Source organism: Labeo rohita, chromosome 22 (assembly GCF_022985175.1).
Source record: "Labeo rohita strain BAU-BD-2019 chromosome 22, IGBB_LRoh.1.0, whole genome shotgun sequence".
Classification (NCBI taxonomy): domain Eukaryota; kingdom Metazoa; phylum Chordata; class Actinopteri; order Cypriniformes; family Cyprinidae; genus Labeo; species Labeo rohita.
The window spans coordinates 51,939,516-51,959,275 of record NC_066890.1 but is presented as its reverse complement, the minus strand read 5'-3'; the positions used below and the strand labels follow the sequence as shown (position 1 = coordinate 51,959,275).

The 19,760-nt window shown below is 37.2% G+C and overlaps 1 protein-coding gene across 2 annotated transcripts in view; it reads right to left on the bottom strand.

The window, feature by feature from the left end:
• Positions 1-19,760, bottom strand: part of LOC127154102 (uncharacterized) — a 105,490-nt gene that overhangs the window by 13,384 nt on the left and 72,346 nt on the right. Inside the window, exon 18 of one of the 2 annotated variants that reach the window (XM_051095504.1) lies at positions 9,404-9,433. The exons of the other annotated variant lie outside the window; for it this stretch is intronic. Within the exon in view, the coding sequence (XP_050951461.1) occupies positions 9,404-9,433 (30 nt within the window). The remainder of the gene's footprint in view (positions 1-9,403; positions 9,434-19,760) is intronic. 2 annotated transcript variants of the gene reach the window in all.

The window sequence follows — 19,760 nt, the reverse complement described above, 5'->3', positions numbered from 1 at the left end:
AGCTGTGGGGTAAGAAAAGAGAAAGAATGTGGCAAACAAGCGTAACCAAGCAACAAAAATTAAGTTAAACTAAAAATAACAAAATCTGTTTTTATCAGATCCTAGTCTATATATAAAATCAATAAATATGTGAAAAATAATTACCAAATTAACAAAATGAAAGGAAAAGACTGGGTGACAGCGCTCTACGAAAGGCGCGGCTTGGCGCTCTACGAAAATTCACAGAAAGAAAAACGAGAGGACAGAAATAAAAGTAAACACATTGCAGTTTCAAATGATCTGTATGAACTCAAAAATGAGTATTTTTTGTTGTTTGTTTCCGCTGTTCGAACGCGCCGGTGCCTCAGGCACACACATTGCTAACGTTGCAGCCTGTTCATTATCAGAGTAAAATACAGTCAGCCAAACATATACACTGATTAATTAAAATAGTGCGTACTGCGTAGGGGAGCGCGGGGCACAACCTAACACTTTTTTAATCTCTCAGTTTGTGTAAATCCACATGGGGTTCAGAGTATAATTTTTTATCCACGTTATTTTCACACTTGTCTAGCACAAATATGCAGCTTTGTTTCATAATTTCGGTGTGTACATTTTTCGTTATTTTCCTCAAAAGAAAGGAAGTCAGGGTTTCTGCAGGTTTTATGAGGGTAAATTTAAGACTTTTTTAAGACCTTTTTAAGACCAACTAAAGAAAATTTAAGGGAAAAAAAATTGAAGGGAAAACAATACAGCAATATGTTCCCTAAGTATAGTTCAAGTTTTACTTTCAAATTAGCAGCAATTCAGCATCTAGCAATTGTTTGTTTTTAGTTCGTTTGAGTTTTCCCTCTTTTCCTCACTTTCCTTTGGTAAAAGTGCCATGCTCATTTTACTTTCACTTTCAAATTAGTGGCAATTCGACATTAAGCAGTTGTTTGTTTTTAGTTCATTTGAGTTTTCCTTCTTTTCTTCACTTACCATTGGTTTTAAGTAGCTTCTAAATAGGGCAGCTGCTGGCCAAATGGGTGCCCTAAGCAGAATTGTATTGTTGTGACCCCTCCCTCATTATGGATGTAAAAAAAAAAAAAAAAGAACTATTATACTGGGTCAAAATAGAACTTTAATAAAATATAAAAGTAAATAAATTGCAATTAAAATTGTATTATTTATACATTACAGTTGTAGATCTAGACAGTTACCTATGACTATGATTTTATTAGGCCTAATGCAGTTGTCTAATTGAATTTATTGTCTCAAGCATCCAGAAAACACAAAAGAAAATTAAGCAGTTTTACTATGATAAAACCATTTTGGCAAGGGTTGTGATGTCCACTGAAGAAATTATAGAGGCTGTAGCATTTCTATCACAAGATTAAGTGGATATTTGAATTAAATGTTTGCTCACTATTAAACAAGGATTTGATCGTCCTGTAAGTGTAACAACAACCATTATCAAGCATTTGGTGCCCTTTGCAGGGATTTGTAATAATATGTAATGTACATAAATTGTTTATTTCGTATTAGCCCGCGTTACAACTTTTAACAGTGTTATTTAATGAAACCATATGATTATTTTTAATTAACCGATCATTATTGCCTCATTGTTTTTATATAGGTTCATGCATTTTAAGCCATGGAAACTAGTAAGGCAGGTGCATTGGTGGTGGTAAAATTATTACCGACATAAAATCACGTTATTAACGTCAACAGCCAAACAAGTTTCTCAGGATTCTGAACGCACCTGAAAGTGATACAGGCAGAGCCGGATTAACGCAAAGGCAAACCAGGCACGTGCCTAGGGCCTGATTGGCGGTATGGGGCCCAGACAGAGGGACAAAAATAAAAAAATAAAAAAATAAATAATAAATAAAAATTAAATTAAATAAAATAAAATGTATAAATGTCCTATCTACAATTTATTTCAATTTATTTCAATATTTATTAATAGTGACGATGTTTATCTTAACCATAGACTGTTAGTAACAGTATCATAGTATTTCTATATTATTAGAAAACACGGGATTAGTTTCCATTGTTATGCTGATGATACTCAACTATATATCTCAACAAGACCAGATGAAACTCCTGAATTATCAAAGTTAACAGAGTGCATTAAAAATGTAAAAGATTGGATGACCAACAATTTTCTGCTATTAAATTCAGATAAGACAGAGATATTACTTATTGGACCTAAAAACAATACACAGAATCTTTTGACTTACAATTTACAACTAGACGGATGTACTGTTACTTCCACAACAGTCAAAAGCCTGGGTGTTATATTAGACAGCAACTTGTCTTTTGAAAATCATATTTCTCATGTTACAAAAACAGCTTTCTTCCATCTTAGAAACATTGCCAAGCTGTGAAACATGTTACCTGTTTCTGATGCAGAAAAGCTAGTTCACGCATTCATGAGCTCTAGACTGGACTATTGTAATGCACTACTAGGTGGTTGTCCTGCATCTTCAATAAACAAGCTACAGATAGTCCAAAATGCAGCTGCTAGAGTCCTTACCAGGTCAAGAAAATATGATCATATTACCCCAATTTTAAAGTCTCTGCACTGGCTACCTATTAGGTTCCGCATCAGCTACAAAAAAGCACTTCTTACCTATAAGGCACTTAACGGTTTAGCTCCTGCGTACCTAACTAGTCTTCTACCACGCTACAATCCATCACGCTCCCTAAGGTCACAAAACTCTGGACTGTTGGTAGTACCTAGGATAGCAAAGTCCACTAAAGGAGGTAGAGCTTTTTCACATTTGGCACCCAAACTCTGGAACAGCCTTCCTGATAACGTTCGGGGTTCGGACACACTCTCTCTGTTTAAATCTAGATTAAAGACACATCTTTTTAGCCAAGCATTCAAATAAACTATATCTGATCAAATGTTCATTATTAATCTTTTAGCTCTGGTTTAACAAACCTTCCTTTTCTTAGTTTGAACAGCAGCTACGCTAATTATGTTCCTATTTGTTCTCTGTTTTTGCCATGGGATTGACATCCCATGGTAACTAGGAATTCACAAGCTCCAGTGTGGATCCAGAACACTTAAGAAAAGATGATGCCAACCCCACAGAGGACTTCAGATGATGCCAACCCTGAAAACATACAGCACTACCGAATTCTGCTACTAATTTATAGTGTTCTTTGTCTGTTTGATTACGTCATTAATTGATCTTTACCACACATCTCTACCATATGTACATCAAGCTACTACTACATATATTGTAAAAATGTCAATTTGGTGTAAAGCTGCTTTGCAACGATATGTATCGTGAAAAGCGCTATACAAATAAATTTGAATTGAATTGAATTGAATACACGGGCGTCATCTTGGCTTTTTTTTTTTTTTGAGCAACTGGGACGGTGCCTCGGGAGTTGGTGCCCTACACCAGTGGTTCTCAACAGGGGGGGCGCGCCCCACTGGGGGGGCGCGGAGGGATCGGAAGGGGGGCGCAAATCATGGATCGTGGAACCGGGGGGCCGCCCGGGCCTGGGCGCGGGTAACTTTTGACGTCCGGTGCAAATTATGACATACAAAAATACATAGGCTATAGCAGAGGTTCTCAACCTTTTGGAACTAAAGCCCCCCCAAACCTCCCCTATCATGTGGCACGCCCCCCACACCCTCCCCCACCCCACCCCCAGATAGATAGATAGGTTTTTTTTTTTTTTTTTTTTACTTTTTTTGTATTTTTGTACTTTGTTATACTTTTCATAACTTATGATTTTTAAAATAACTATTGTGAGTTTTATAAAACTATATAAAATGATAGATGATAGATTTTGAACAAGATAACTTAAAGCAGCCTATAAGTTGTAACGTGTAAACGCTAAATAACGTGTAAGTATTATTTTACGTGTAAAGCATGTTGCATTTCATTCGTTTTTTGCATTCTTCAAGCATTCGCATATCCGCCCTAAATAATATTCAGTACTATTTAGGGCGGATGTTATACGAATTTGGAAGGTGTGGGGGGGTCTATAAAGTCTGTAAGATTGTACATTTCACATGCTAGTCTACATTTTAATATTAAAACAATGTTAAGAGTATAGTTATTAGTTAATTTTTTTATTTAATTTTATAAATTAGTCTATTTAAAATGTTATAAATAAGTCCGGGCTTCGGGACAATTTTCAAGTTATAGTTCAGACTCAGGCCGGGCCTCGGGTCTGTTTTAGGCTTCTCCTTATTTTGATGTTTTGTACATACACCAATTATGGTGATGAAAACAAATTTCCGCGCTGGTGGAAACACCACGAGACTTCACTTTTGCTTTCATTTTCGAGACCGGCTAGCGTTTAGTGTCTCCGCCAGCAGCAGCAAATCAGCGCAGCTGCAAGAGATCCGCGTTCAAGCGCACGCAATAGGCTGAAAATGCCACAAAGCACCAGCAAATGTAATTACAATGAATGTTTCGGGGGGAATAAGGGGATATTTTAATTATTTATTAATAAACCAGTGTTTTCAGTGTTGCAAGGATGAAGTTGCATCCTTGCGAAATGCATCTTTACAGATTACATATAGAAAGAGTTTTTGTGACAGAGTATTTGTTTTATTTCGTTAATTAATCATTTCAAGCTTTCTATAGATATATGTATCATGTCTGTGAGGTATGCATTTGCTGAGTTTCGGTTCATTTTTGTGAAGCGCTCCTGATGAGGCAACAGAAAGCGCATCATGTTTGTTTTCTTTATTTAATAAAAGCACCTTTTGCAACGTTTTGTTGATGCTGTGAGTGCACACAAATAAAAGTTGACCCTTAACAGTTGCGAAAGATGTATTATGAGCAAAAATGACGGAATATAATTGTTTCCACTGAGAAAAAAAAAAAAAAAAAAAAAAAGCAAGTCATCGCGCTGGCGCCTCAGTGCCCTGCAATGCGCCTTTAGCTTCACTCTCTGCACAAATTTGGGTATGAGTCTAATAGCGCACATTTCTCTAAGTTTAACGTTGCAAATAACATTGTTTTATACTTGAACTCTTTTGGGTCTATATCTATAGATTTTATTTTAAATAAGTCGTGATGATTTGAGAAGGCAAAATTGATCAAACAGTCATTACGTTAAAAAACAAAAACTTTAGGCTATATTTAATGAACAAAAATGCTCCTAACGTTTTTTCTAAATTAACAAAAAAAAAAAAAAATGAAACGAAATAAAATCACTTTACCATTACATACAAAACTGAACTATTTCAATAGTTGAAACAGTAGTATAAGTTGTTTTGGGAGAAGGGGGGAAAGACGGGCTCGGGCCGATAATTCTGATAAGCTGTCGGACAAGTGTCGGGCTAGGAAATACATATGAGGCCCGTGCAGGGCTCTAATGAACATTTATCCGAATACTTTAATTATTATTCAATGTTTGCAACACAGAAATGTAACATCTACCGTGTATCCTGGTCGTGAAGCTTGTTCAAACAAAGCTTAACTTATATGAGCAGAGCTCTCTCTGAATCAGCGGTTGCGCGAAAGCAGGTTTAAATATTCCGATGTGATTGCGATTTCAAAGGTTTTAAATGCATGGCGAAATCATCATCATATAGCAATAAGATTGCGTGTGTTTGAATCGAGATCGCGACCTTTCAATGAATAATCCATATGACTCTATAGCCTATGTATTTTTGTATGTCATAATTTGCACCGGACGTCAAAAGTTACCGGCGCCCAGGCCCGGGCGGCCCCCCGGTTCCCCGGTTCCACGATCCATGATTTGCGCCCCCCTTCCGATCCCTCCGCGCCCCCCTGTTGAGAACCACTGCCTTAGATAAATGGCAGAGGTCAACAGGCTTTTCAAAATCCAAAATATTTTTAAAACGGGCGCTTTTGCATTTTGTTTTGAAACTCTTCCACCATAATCTTGTTTTTCTCACCTCTCTCTTCTTGTCACTCTCTTCAAGTGATAAATGAAATCTGATCTGTGATGCAACTGTCGTTCGGCACACTGCCTTGAGCAGCCGCGTTCAGTTTTAATTTATTGTCCGTTCTCTAACTAAACGAAATGATTTTTATTACCAAATTAATGTAGTGTGGTTAGTGTGAGGTGACAATGACACACAAAGTTTGGTCAAAGCTTTGCATTTGGTCACAATGTCAAAGCTTTGCAGAGATACAGCTTCAGTTTGGCATCATTCAATAAAATCTGTTGATGCGGTAAACTAAATATGTTTGCCAGCATGATCTGAAGATGATTTGGATCGAATTTGGTGAAAATCAGATGGTCCTGGAAGAGCTCGAAAAAGTAAGATTTTAAAGAAAATCAAAGTGGCAGATAGGAAAGTTTGACAGACTATGGCAAAATTGGTAACAATGACAATAGATTAATTTAATCACAAGTAGCATTTTTAGAAAATTTCATTATAACGTTTGACCACAAGCCCGCCCAAAATTTTTTAAGCACTGTCAGGGCATGGTGCTGAGTTTGAGACCACTGTGCTAAAGAAACATACTTGAGTTTTGTAACGATACACTAATGTGTTCACCGACACTCAAAATTTCCAACATGGGAAAATTTGGTATCTTTCAGTTCGGCATGCTGCAACAAATCTAAAAAGACCAGGAGCCGTGTTCAATAAGACCACTGTTACCTTCCTGTGTGGTCAACCAATAAAGATTACTCCAAAGCGAATGTGTAATAGTCTGCATGGTTGCAAAACTTCCCAGGGTAACTTCTAAGCAACTAAAGCAACCAATAGTGTGCATGGCAGAGTTGTACGAAGAAAGCCACTTTTTTCCAACAAGAAAATAGCTTGCTATTTATCATATGGACAAGCCAGAGGACTATTGGAGAATGGTTTAATAGATGGATGAAACCAAAATGTAACTTATTGGTTTAACCCTTTCACTGGTGAGTTTAAAATATTCTATCTGACCCCCCAGAGTGAGTTTTTTTTAGGCGACCGTTATTTTAGAACGTTCACTTTACTGTTTCCATGGCGACGCGTCATGATTGACACCGCATATATACGTGTATACGAATACGTGTAAGTGAGTGTATTTTGCCGTTTTAAAACCTTTATAAATGATCTGGATCGTGATCTATAACGTGAGATGGGCGCCGCCATGTTTGTTCGCGCTGCCGTTCAGGGAGTCCTGTCAGCCGGATTTACAGCACGTAAATTCACCAGTTTCTCCCGAAATACATGGAAGTAAGTAGCTGGTGAAGTGGGAAAGGAATGGAGTGAATTATATCATTACTTATATGTATATGTAATACTTTTATCTGATATAAATCAAACACGTCGGCAAATTATACTTGAATGGATTGTTATTGCTGCTTCCATAGACATCCGTGTGTATTTTACAAACTCTGAATGTATTATTTTACTAGTACTTATGTGTATTTAAATTCCTAAAACCTAAAATAAACGTTAAGTCCTTGAAAACACTGCGCAATTGTGATTATATGACAAGGGCAGCACGCGTCTCTCTGTGGCTCAGCGCCAGACAACGCGCGAAAACACAGTTTGAATTTGGCAGTTGCGTGACGTCACCGAACGTTCTAAATCCCATATGTAGGACCGTACTCCCAGGGGCACAGAAAATAGAATCCCATATGTGGGACCGTACCGCTCAAAGGGTTAAATGAGAAGCTATTATTTTCAGAGAAAAGAACACACTGCATTCCAGCTTAAGAATCCTATCCCATATGTGAAACATGGTGGTGGTAGTATCATGGCTAGGGCCTGTTTTGCTGCATCTTGGCCAGGACAGCCTGCCATCATTGATGGAACAATGAATTCTGAATTATACCAGAAAATTCTAAAGGAAAACGTCAGGACACCTGTTTAAGAACAGAGTCTCCAGAAGAGAGCATGGGTCATGCAGCAAGACAACAGCCCCAAGCACACAAGTCATTCTACCAAAGAATGTTTAAAGAAAAACAAAGTTAATGTTTTTAAAAGGTTGAGTCAAAGTCCAGACCTTAATCATATTAAAATGTTGTGGAAGGTCCTAAGCAAGCAGCTCATAGTGCAAAACCACTTAAACTCTGTGATGTTGGTGGGTTTCCTCCTAAGGAACTGGCTAAAACTCCTACATGTTATTGTGCAGGACTAATCAGCATTTACAAGAAACTTTACCTTCAGTTACTGCAGAAAACAGTAACAGTGTCAACAGCAGATACTGAAAGCAAAGATTCACATACTTTTGCAATGCACAGATATGTGACACTGGATCATTTTTCTCAATAAATAAATGACAAAGCAAATTTGTCTCTCACTTGTTTAATTGGGTTCTCTTTGTCTACTTTCAGGACTTCTGATAGTGTTTGGGTCATATTTTTGCAGTATTACAGAAAATTATAAAGGATTCACAAACTTTAAAGTGACACTGTATATGGGTGTGTGTGTGTATCTCCCTCTCTCACACACACACACATACATGGGTATAGAAAAGAATGACCGCCCTTTTATGACACAGTTTTAGTTTTACCCAGCTGCATTTACTCAGTGTAACTGTCAGGGTTCTCCTCTGACAGCTGTCTTGTCATTGTTCAATGTGTCTTTGTGTTGTGTTTGAGCAAATGGCTCTGTCTTTCTTTGTGTTTGCCATGTGCTCCTCTGTTCCTTATGTTCTTTACTCCCTTTATAATGTGCTTCCTTTCCCTCTTGTATTGCCAGTTCGATTCCTTGTGCTACATAAGTAAGTAAGCCATATTTTGGCTATTTTGCTAAGTGTTCCTGGCAGACCTCCACTGCTATCCACCGGTCGTGCTCACTGCTAACTGGCCTACTGTTATTTTGGACTGGACTCAGTGGCCACTCTTTCAGCCTGCCTGTCTTTGCATAGCATAACTTCATGGATACACTCACTATATTTGTTTTCATAGCCTTCGATTTACACAGTGTTTGGAGGACAACACTTTGGAATGTCATTTGCTTTAAAAAAATAAATAAATAAAAAAAAAATACAGAATACAGAAAATAAAAAATAAAAGACTTTTGTCTGAATTAAACAAATAATCAACAGCTTGCATCCAACCTTGTGAAAGCATTTAAAAATTTGTTCATCATTTGATAACAGCACCATTAACTGAAGTCTTTGTATTACAGTTAAACCATGTGCTGCTGCTGCAACCCCAGCCATGAAGAGACAAATTTTCTGCCCCTTTTAGTATAAAGTCTTAATAAATCATGTAGTGGACTGCAGGCAAACAGGATGGCAGGACTTAAAACCCACTTTCCACTCAACATTATGGAAAGTTTTGTTTTAGTGTGACCTATTTGAACCAGACTGTTTTCACCTGATATTACCATGAGTTTCAATTGTATCTCCTTTGACCATGGTGTTCAGATTTTATTGAGATATTCCCCTCCTATTTTGTTACATGTGTGCTGAGTACTACTCATGAATACTACTAAATGTACAAGCCCTTCTAAATAAATAAATAAATAAAAGATTGAACTACTCACCATATCTACGATCATCATCATCGTTGGGCCCTGGACAGAAAATGAAAAAGAACAGCATTTATCTTAAATGGAAAGCTTTTGTAACAGCTTTTGTAATCAAAGGTTTGGGGTCAGTAAGACTTTTATTTATTTTTTGGTACTGAAAGGAAATTAATACTTTTATTCAGCAAGGATGCATTAATTTGATCAAAAATGACAGCAAAGACATTTATACGGTTACAAAAGTTTTCCATTTCTGCTGTTTTTTTACAGGCTCTGGATTACAGGTAATGTTGTTGTAAATAATGGTCGGTTTCTTGCAGTTTTGCTTCATAGAACCTCATTGTCAGGAGCCATGGGTATTAATTTTGTTTTCCTTGATTTTTTTATTTTATTTTATTATTATTTTTTTTAAGTCTTAAAAACTGGTACCTGCAAATGTGCATTTTATGAATCACCAAAGACCACTGTTTCAGCTAAAATCTTTGTTACTGTTCTACTGAAGAAAAAAAAAAGTCACTTACATCTTGGATGGCCTGAGGATGATTAAATTAATGATTAATGATTAAATTAATTGGGTGAACCATCCCTTTAAGATTATTGCTGTTACTGTGGCAAGCAAAAACAGCACAGCTTATCCGTGCATAGGCTACATGGGCTTTAGGGGGGCTCTAGTAAATTTTGCATTTAGCTACATAAAGTGTACATAAACTGTCCCTTTAAATTTTATATTTAAAAAAAAAAAAATAAAATGACGGCAGAGTTCAATCAGTTTATCCTCATCTTTCCATCCACAGACCCCAGGGGCACAGAGCAAAAAACATGACAAGGTATGTGTTTCTCGATAGATTATTGTAATATCTGCATCTGTTCTTTGTCATAAATACAGTTTAAAAAAACATCATTGGTGCCCTGATTTTGAACTTCCAAAATGTAGTCTAAATGCAGCTTCAAAGGGCTCTAAATGAGCATTTAAAGCATTTTAAGCACAAAAGCTCGTGTAGCACAGGCACTGGGATGCGCATCCACGACACTAAGTTCTATTGAATCACATTGAAAGGTCATGCGGAATGTGGGCGGAACTACAGACCCAGTGTTTACAAAGCGAACAAGCAAAGACTAAGGAAGTGCAAGCAAGTCAAACATTGTTTACCAAAAAAAAAAAAAAAAAAACTATGTCAGACAATTCTGAAGTTGTAGGAGAAAATGAGATGGAGTTTTTCGCCATACTCTACCTCCATTTTTAGTTCTCACCACAGTTTTAAAAAATGCTTTGTGGGCATGGTGCACTGTGGAGCAGAGGGGGAAGAGAGTCAACTTTGGGTTTAGACAGTTTCATTTTGCTTGCATTGAGTTAACAATAAATGCACAGCCATTTGCACTCTGCATCGAAAAACATATATATGAACATGATGTTGCACCTCTATTAACTTTTTAAGGCTTATTTTGCCTCGTTTATAATCCTTTTGATGGGTTGTGTCAAGGAGTTGTAAAAACTGCTATTACACTCACTTTATGAATGAATCGTGTTTGTGCCGAACTTTTACAAAGCAAACAAAAACAAACACTCTCCTTCGTTCCATGAACGTTTCTCATAGTTAATATACACAATCTCACAGTTTGAAGCGTCTGTCATAGCAAATCAACACCCGTTGTCGTGAATAATTGGGCGAAGCTCTTCTCATGAATAATTATGAGACACCGACGCGTCATCGATGTACTATAGTCCGTTGCCACGTCACAAACTCTGATATCAGCAAAATGTAGATTTTAAACCCGGAAGATGACAATAGCTCAAGAAAGTTCAAAATTAACCAGTTTTCTCCAACGATTAAATTTAACGGATGCTAACATTGTCATCTATGATGTGCAACACAAACAGTAAAATCTCAGAAAAAGTAGTCTGGGGTTTCATGAACCTTTAAAAGGTCTGACTCTGCAAAAACACATTAACCCACATAGTTTTTTTTTTTCTTGCTGTTGTTTTTGTATTTAGCAAGATTAGTCTTTAACCTAGATTGAGGAACCATCTCTTTAACCCTTTCAGACCTGAATTTTTTTCACTGGACAAAAAAAATATTGTCCTCTTGATATTTGCTCTTCTCCAACATATAAATGAGTCTAAAAAAAAAGATTTGTGCAAAATCATTTTTTATTAGATTTTTCTCATGTCCACTACAATGGACGCCAGGACTGAATAAAAAAAAATCCACATATTTTAACCATACATAAGTAGAGTTTGTGCACTATAGTTGAACTAGTGTTTAAGATTTTGAACAGAATACATATTGTAAGAATGAACAATGCCATAAGAATGTGGGAAAAAAAAAAAGGTAAGATGATATGAAGTCTCAAAAAACTTGTTTTTTGGTTGAAGTGGGTGAATCTGAGTATATGCATAAATGTCTTTGTGTGTATATGTATGGGTTTATGTGTAGTTGCTGATTGTTTTGATAAATATATGATTGTGTGCATTATAGCATCAAGCCATCGGTGTGTGTGGAGGGGGTGTGAGTGTGTGTGTTGCTGTGTATTCACTGATCTCATCCACTATGGCTGTTTCTCAATGAAACCAATGAAAAATTGACCTACATATTATAGTCAATCTGAAGACATAAATGAAATCATATTAATATTAATTGCATTAATTAACATCAATGTTCATAAAACATTGACACTTGAATTTGTACCTCTGTATTTAGCTTTGAAATGCTTGCACAAATTTCTCAATCTGTTATACAACTAATTCATGAGGTTCTGCTAAGACCTGATGTCCATTGCGATGGACAGTAAATTTAAAAAAAATCCTGTGTTCTGCAACTCTGACAGATCTTCAAAATAATTTTACATATTATCATTTTAGAGTCTTAATTTTTTAACCGGTGCAAGTTGATGAGTCTACCATTAACAGAATTCTGCATATAAAAGGTAAAATATGAGGTTCCTCCTCTTCTTGTCTAGTTGGTTAACATGTCTCTCTTTTGTGATGTCTGTAGCTCAATCAGAATAAGTTAGGAGTCAGATCTTCATTGTAATTGGTTGATCAGGGACCAATCAGTGACCAGGCATTGCTCATATTTTAAAAACATAACATTTTATTGGTTTAAACAAAAAATCATGTGATGTCCATTTCAATGGACGCAGGGTCTGAAAGGGTTAACTTGGCAAATGTAACACACTATCACATTTCTATAATTCATATCCATTAAAGGATTGTTAGGCTGCATCAAATTAGGTCAACCGGAACTGGGAACACTTCCCATAAAACCTGATGTTCTGTAACATTGTTAGAAGAATATATACGAAATCAGCTAAAAAAGAAACTGAAATCAGCTAAACCTGTAATAAGGACTGTGTAAGATGTGAAATTATTTCCTCATGAATTTAAAGTCCAGGAACTCTGACAAAACAGATGCCATGCAATAAAACAATAAAACAAATCTGGAGAAGAGATCTTCAAAGAGGGCAAAAAACACCCAATCTCAATTTCACAGAAGTCACTTATATTATGAGGAAGACTGAACACTTTTGTAGAATTGTGTTTGCTGCTGAGGGGTGTGTTTTCCCCTTAGGGTCGGGTGAGAATCTCCAGCCAGGTGTGACCCTGGGTCGTGAGATCTCCTGACAAACCAAAATGTTTTTATGTTTTTACAACTGATTGGAAGATTTGTTTGTTTTGGTCTGGGTATATAAGCGAAGTGACAAAACTCTACGGGGGGATTCTGTATTCAGAAGAACCCCACACTGTGTGTGAGAGTCTCTGGAGCTTTGCCTCCAAATCTCTCACATGCTGCTGTGTATCTCTATGCGGTCAGCTATGCATCTCTCACTCTTAGATTTATCTTTGGGTAATTGATGTTATGTATTTATTTAATTGGAACAATTTAATTCTGAATTGGATTCTTATTGTTAAACTATGTAATTGGCATGATACATTTTTACCTGACAAATAAAATGTTATTTCCTGATTCATTTTAGACTCTTCTGAAATCCTTATTTCTAGTAGATTGTGAGGAGGCTGGTGCTACCAAAATTATTACCAGGATAGAGCAAACTGCAGGCTCAGGATTGAATTGAGCAGTAGGCACATCATCTGAGACCTCCTGATTTCTGTCTACCACTGATGTTAGCAAGTTGTATGGGAGAAGACTAAAGTAAACTACACTTTTTATGAAGGCAAGCAGTAGGCGGCTGTCAAAAAGAGTATTAGTCACCTACATACCTCTGACTCAGCATCAGACTGGCGAGTTTGTGATCGTGAGATCGGCGTAATCGGCCGGCGCCAGACTCTGAGCGGCATCGGGTCCCCAATGAACGAATAATTCAAAGTATAGCGAGTCCGAAATGATCAGATATCTAAATTAACACTTAATTGATATTTGTGATCAGCCTAAATTACAAACCTAAATTCTAACGATCATATGAAATTGGAGTCAGATTAAACATGGAGCTAGATTAAAAGTGAAACGAAATCCTGATAAATTAAGCAAATTTTGCAGAAGCGCTGTGGAAAGAACGAACATGCATTAAACCTTCAACCAGGCAACTGGACTCCGCATTTGGGCCAGTGGATGGATCCTTACAACTGTAAAAAGATTGACTAATGAAACAGACTGACTAATGACTGCACTGATTAGAGTGTTTTTGAAGCTGCAGTCACTGATCTGGATGAGCTCACAGAGAGTGTAGCATTAAATCAGTTTCTGTGAGGATATATGTATCCCTACCAGGCCTTTTTCATTACAACGACAAACCTTGGTTCACAGCAAAACTCAAAAGACAGCTTCACCAGGCCAAAGAGGATGAAGCTGGAAGATCAGTTCACTTCCAACGACCCAGCTTCAGTGTGGAAAGGCCTGAAAGACATTACAAACTACTGTACAAGACACCATCCCCCCGGCACCGAGGCGAATCAACAGCTTGCTGAAGACCTGAATGAGTTTTATTATAGATTTGAAACTGGTCTCACACCCCACACGTGATCTGATCATCTCTCTACACAAACACGAGCTCCAGTTGTGGCAACACGTTAATACGTTTTTAAAACCACGATTTTCTGTTTGGCTCTGATGGCTTGACACAGAGCATTTTTTTGCGATTTGCAATTTAAAATGCTATTAAAAACATGCAGAAAATTCACATTTGCTTAACAGAAGCAATAAAACTGACTCCACTCCAGGAAATCCCCAATATGGACAAATGCATCCAGCTATCGCCGTAACTGAATAAATGAAGATAGAATCGATTTGCCTTTGAATGATGAAATATGAAGACAATAAACACTCGACTGGGACAATGTATAGTTTGTCTGTGTCCTTAAAACCACCTTGGGTATTTTCATAATAATTAAGTATATTTATAATCCATTGCTAATCGAGATCACCTTTATTACAGTATAGAATATATATTTCTGCCTCATTCTGTGATAAGAAGCCACATAAGACAACAGAAGGAATTTATTTCTAATGTTTGACTGATGTTGTTAAGCATGTTATAATGTTCTCTTTTGTTGGACAAAAGGTTTAGAAATGCTTCTTATTACAAGTCATTACAAGGAAAGATGTCTGGTGTTTGTTGCACATTTTAAGTGGGGAGACATTTCCTCATCTCAGCACGCAGACTCACGAACACACAACCACAGCCAGTTTGGAGGGGGGAAAAAAACACATGGAAATTATTTAAATACAAAACCAAAAGAACCGCACTGACTGGTCGAACTCTTCTTTTTCTGTCGCATGATTTAAGTACTGCATGTGTACAGAGGCGAAACCAGGTTTTTGCGATGTTTAGAGTGACAAATCGTTCCAGCGTACCTTGAGGTCAAAATGCGTATTCACTATGCAAAATGCATACAGGTTGGCAGGTCTGGATTTATAAAACCATGTGTATGCTAGAACCTGTGCAAAAATCCTTTTATAAATCCCGGTCAGGGGAAGATTGAGCGTACATGCATCTCCATCCTGTCTCCTCCCCGAAATCACCATATATGGATCTTACAACACCTACTTTTACTATGCATACAAGTATATAATTGCATATAATTTCCATGCATATTCACATCCACGTGACACCGTGTTTAACACCGTCAAATGTACAAGACATTAAGAAAATATGAGATGCGGACTATAAATGCCATTTGTGCCATATACAATTACTTTTTATTGCTAAAAATCATCCAGTATTCTTGTTATGTTTTAGAATAAATATATCAAGATATATTTTAGAATATAGTTAAGTGTATGCTGTTTTGCTGATTTTTTTGAAATTTTAGCTTACCATTTTCTTCCAGTTGTATCCTTCAAATACAGTGGTATTTTTCATTATGTTGTGGAAATGGCTTCACATGACATCACCACCTCTGTATAGTTGCAGCTGTACAGTAAGCTATTATCATTGTTCCTATTCAAACTGGAGAATGGACCGTTCGACCATTAAATACAGCAGTGTCCGCCATAATATCAAAGTAAGTGCGCATCATTGATCAGTGTTCTCACTAAAAATATTTTCTCATAACATGAGATATCTGCATTTAGTTTAAAGATGAACTAGTGTGTACCTATAGCACCCCTTGCTGTCATTAAAACATAGTATGCCACAGGAAAAGTGATCAAGGGCATCCACTACAAATATGTCTAAATTCATATAACGTTTGTTTAACTTCTGCGTAAGGACTTTATGTAATTTCAGTGCTCATCTCCATTAATGAAAGTGGAATATTTAATGTAAATGTGTATATCGAAATAAAAACAAAATTAAAAGTCGCTGTTTACTTCATTGCTTTTCTCACTCCAGGAAAAAGAGTTTGTACGCATGGTCTAGAATGTCCGTACTATGTGTACATATTTACACCTAGTTTATTTTTTTATAAATCACGATGTGTGCGTAGTACATTGCCTAAACTACAGCTATCTAAATAGCATGCAAATTCAGTACACACATTTCGATGACCTTTTTGTGCGTACACAACGTTTAAAAATGAGACCCCTGGGAGTTATGCGAGGATCCTGTTTGTGGACTACAGCTTGGCCTTCAACACCATCATCCCAACACTCCTCCAGACCAAACTAACCTAGTTCTCTGTTTCTACCTATCATCTGTCAATGGATCACCAGCTTTCTGACAGATAGGCAACAGCTAGTGAGAATGGGTAAATTCACATCCAACAGCTGCACCATCAGCACTGGCGCCCCCCAGGGTTGCATTCTCTTGCCACTGCCCTTCTTTCTGTACATCAATGACTGCACCTCTATTGACCCCTCTGTCAAGCTCCTGAAGTTTGCAGATGACACTACAGTCATCAGCCTTATCCAGGACTGTGACATGTCTAGTGCAGTCTTAACAACCTGGAGCTCAACACGCTCAAAGCAGTAGGGATGATCGTGGACTTCAGGAGAAACCTCCCTGCACTCCTCCCACTCACCATCATGGACAGCACTGTAACAACAGTGAAGTCATTCAGATTACTGGGCACCACTATCTCCCAGGACCTAAAGTTGGACACTCCATTGTCAAGAAAACCCAGCAGAGGCTGTACTTCCTTCACCAGCTGAGGAAGTCCAACCTACCACAGGAGTTGCTGATAGAGTTCTATTCAGCCATCACTGAATAAGTCCTCTGCACTTCAATAACTGCCTGGTTCAGCTCAGCTACCAAAACTGACCTTAGAAGACTACAGAGGATAGCCCGGATTGAGCGAATCACTGGCACAACCCTCCCCACTCTCCAAGAACTGCACTTATCCAGAGTGAGCAAAAGGGCTGGTAAAATCATTCTGGACAGCCCACTTCCCACTTCCTCTTTGAACTGTTGCCGTCTGGTCATGTTGTAGAATTTTCCTTGCTCAAAATGAATAACTCTGAATAGGTTTTGAAGTCAGATAGACCTTTATTAACAAGTTAACAAAAGGCCGAGTAATGTTCGAACACCACTCCAGAGTTTCGTCTCAAGCACACATATATACATCCTGAAGCATTCTATATATGCACTGTTGTATTTTTGGACAAGGTATTTTATACCATATATGAATTCCTGAAGGTTGATCAATAGCTGTCATGTATTTTTAGCTCCTGAACAGGTTTGTTCCATACATGAGTGTTTTTCAAGCTTTAAATAGTTATCTTTGCTGTAAGCTCACTGCACAGAGTTAATACACATAGTCAGATGAAAATAGTAGAATAATATCCTCTTATGTATAGGCATAATTCTATGTTTTATATTGATTCAAGATTAATGAAAATCTTCTACAGTTGGCACCACAAAGCACTGAGCACCAAAACAGCCAGACATGCGAAAAGTTTCTCGGTCTAATCTAATCTAGTCTACTGGCAGAATGGCAATACTACAAAAAGAAAGTGCCGCTGTGTGTTTCCTGTGTCCTTTAATTGCAAATTCTCAATTAAAAAATTCATATGAACTATTAAAAAACAAAAGACACACTGCAAAAAAAGGCTCAAGTTACTTAGTATTTACCTCCCCCTCCCCCCTCAATCATGCACTTTTAAATAAAAACAAAAAATTAATAAAATATTTTGACTAGAAACAAGACAAAATGCTAAATAAGATAAGCCTTTATTTATTTATTAGCAGTGCAGCTATGAAGTCATTTGAAATGTAGCTATAGTGTCATCGGTGATCTTGTTTTGCTGGAGGATTCGGCAACTCGTGCTGCACAGAGGATACATTTTAAAAGACAGCGCTTATCTGTTTAGTAAGAGCACAAAATGGCTTCTCAGTCAGTACCATTTTCTTTGCCATGACTTCGGTGAGGATGTATACTTTCATGTGATTTATAAAGGGAGGTGCTGTTACCATATATGGTTCATTGGAGGCGTTTATGAATGCAAATGACCATGATCATGAACAAGCATGGTGCTTAAGAACGTGGGATTTATCAACAATGATTACTTACTGGTGTGTGTAAGAACCACGTGCGCACGTTTGATAAGTACAGATTTTTTTGTACTTACACACATTCTAAATTTCATTCATAGGACAAAATATATTATCTTTTCTATGCACTGTTAATAAATGAGGGCCCAGGACACTACGCTCCATATGACTAGTAAGCCAATTCTCAAATGATTGCTATGATTGCTTTTGTTCTGAACGCTTAAATGATAGTACTTGCGCTGTCCAACTATAAAGACTGTGTCTGTTCCTTGCATAGTGAGGTCAAAGCATAAATTTAATGCAGGATCTAGAAAAAAATCGGATTGAGATTAAACCTGCTAAATAAATGAACAAAAACAATTTTAAAGCTTGGGCTCCTAAACATTAGATCACTCGCACCCAAAGCACTTATTGTAAATGAAATGATCACAGATAATAGTTGTGATGTACTCTGCTTGACTGAAAACCTGGCTAAAACCAAATTATTATATTGGTCTAAATGAGTCTACTCCACTAAGCTAATATTACTGTTATAAGCATGAGCCTGGTCAGAGTGGTCGTGGTGGTGGTGTCGCAACAATATATAGTGATATTCTCAATATTACTCAGAAAACAGGATACAGGTTTAATTCATTTGAAATATTTTTGCTTAATGTTACTCTGCCAGATATGCAAAAAAACAAAAAACAAACAAACAAAAAAAACCTCTCCTATCTCTCACTCTAGCTACTGTGTATAGACCTCCAAAATCCTTAGATTTCTTAAAAGAATTTACAGATTTCCTTTTAGAACTATTGGTTAATTTTGATAAAGCACTAATTGTCGGGGATTTTAACATTCACGTTGATAATACAAATGATGCGTTAGGTCTTGCGATTACTGACCTAATAAACTCTTTTGGAGTCAAGCAAAATGTCACCGGGCCCACTCATCGTTTTTATCGCATGGAATTTGATCTTACTGATATAGATATAGTACCTCAAAGTGATGATGTTTCTGACCATTTCCTTGTATCGTGCATGCTGCGTATCACTGATATTAACTATATGGCTCCGCGTTATCATCTTGGCAGAACTGTTGTTCCAGCCACCAAAGACAGATTCACAAATAACCTGCCTGATTTATCTCAACTGCTCTGTGTACCCCTTAATACACAGGATCTAGATAAAAAAGACTATCAACATGGGCACTATCTTCTCTAATACATTAGAAGTTGTTGCCCCCATCAAATTGAAAAGAGTTAGAGAAAAACGTACTGCGCCATGGTACAACAATATTACCCATTCTCTTAAGAAAGAAACTCTTGAGCGCAAATGGAGAAAAACTTGGAATTTTTTTAGAATTGCGTGGAAAAACTGTATGTCCAGATATAGACAGGCTCTAAAAGCTGCCAGGGGTGAGCATATCCGCAAACTCATAAAAAAACCCCAGAACAATCCAAGGTTCTTATTCAGCACAGTGGCTAGATTAACAAATAACCAGACACCAC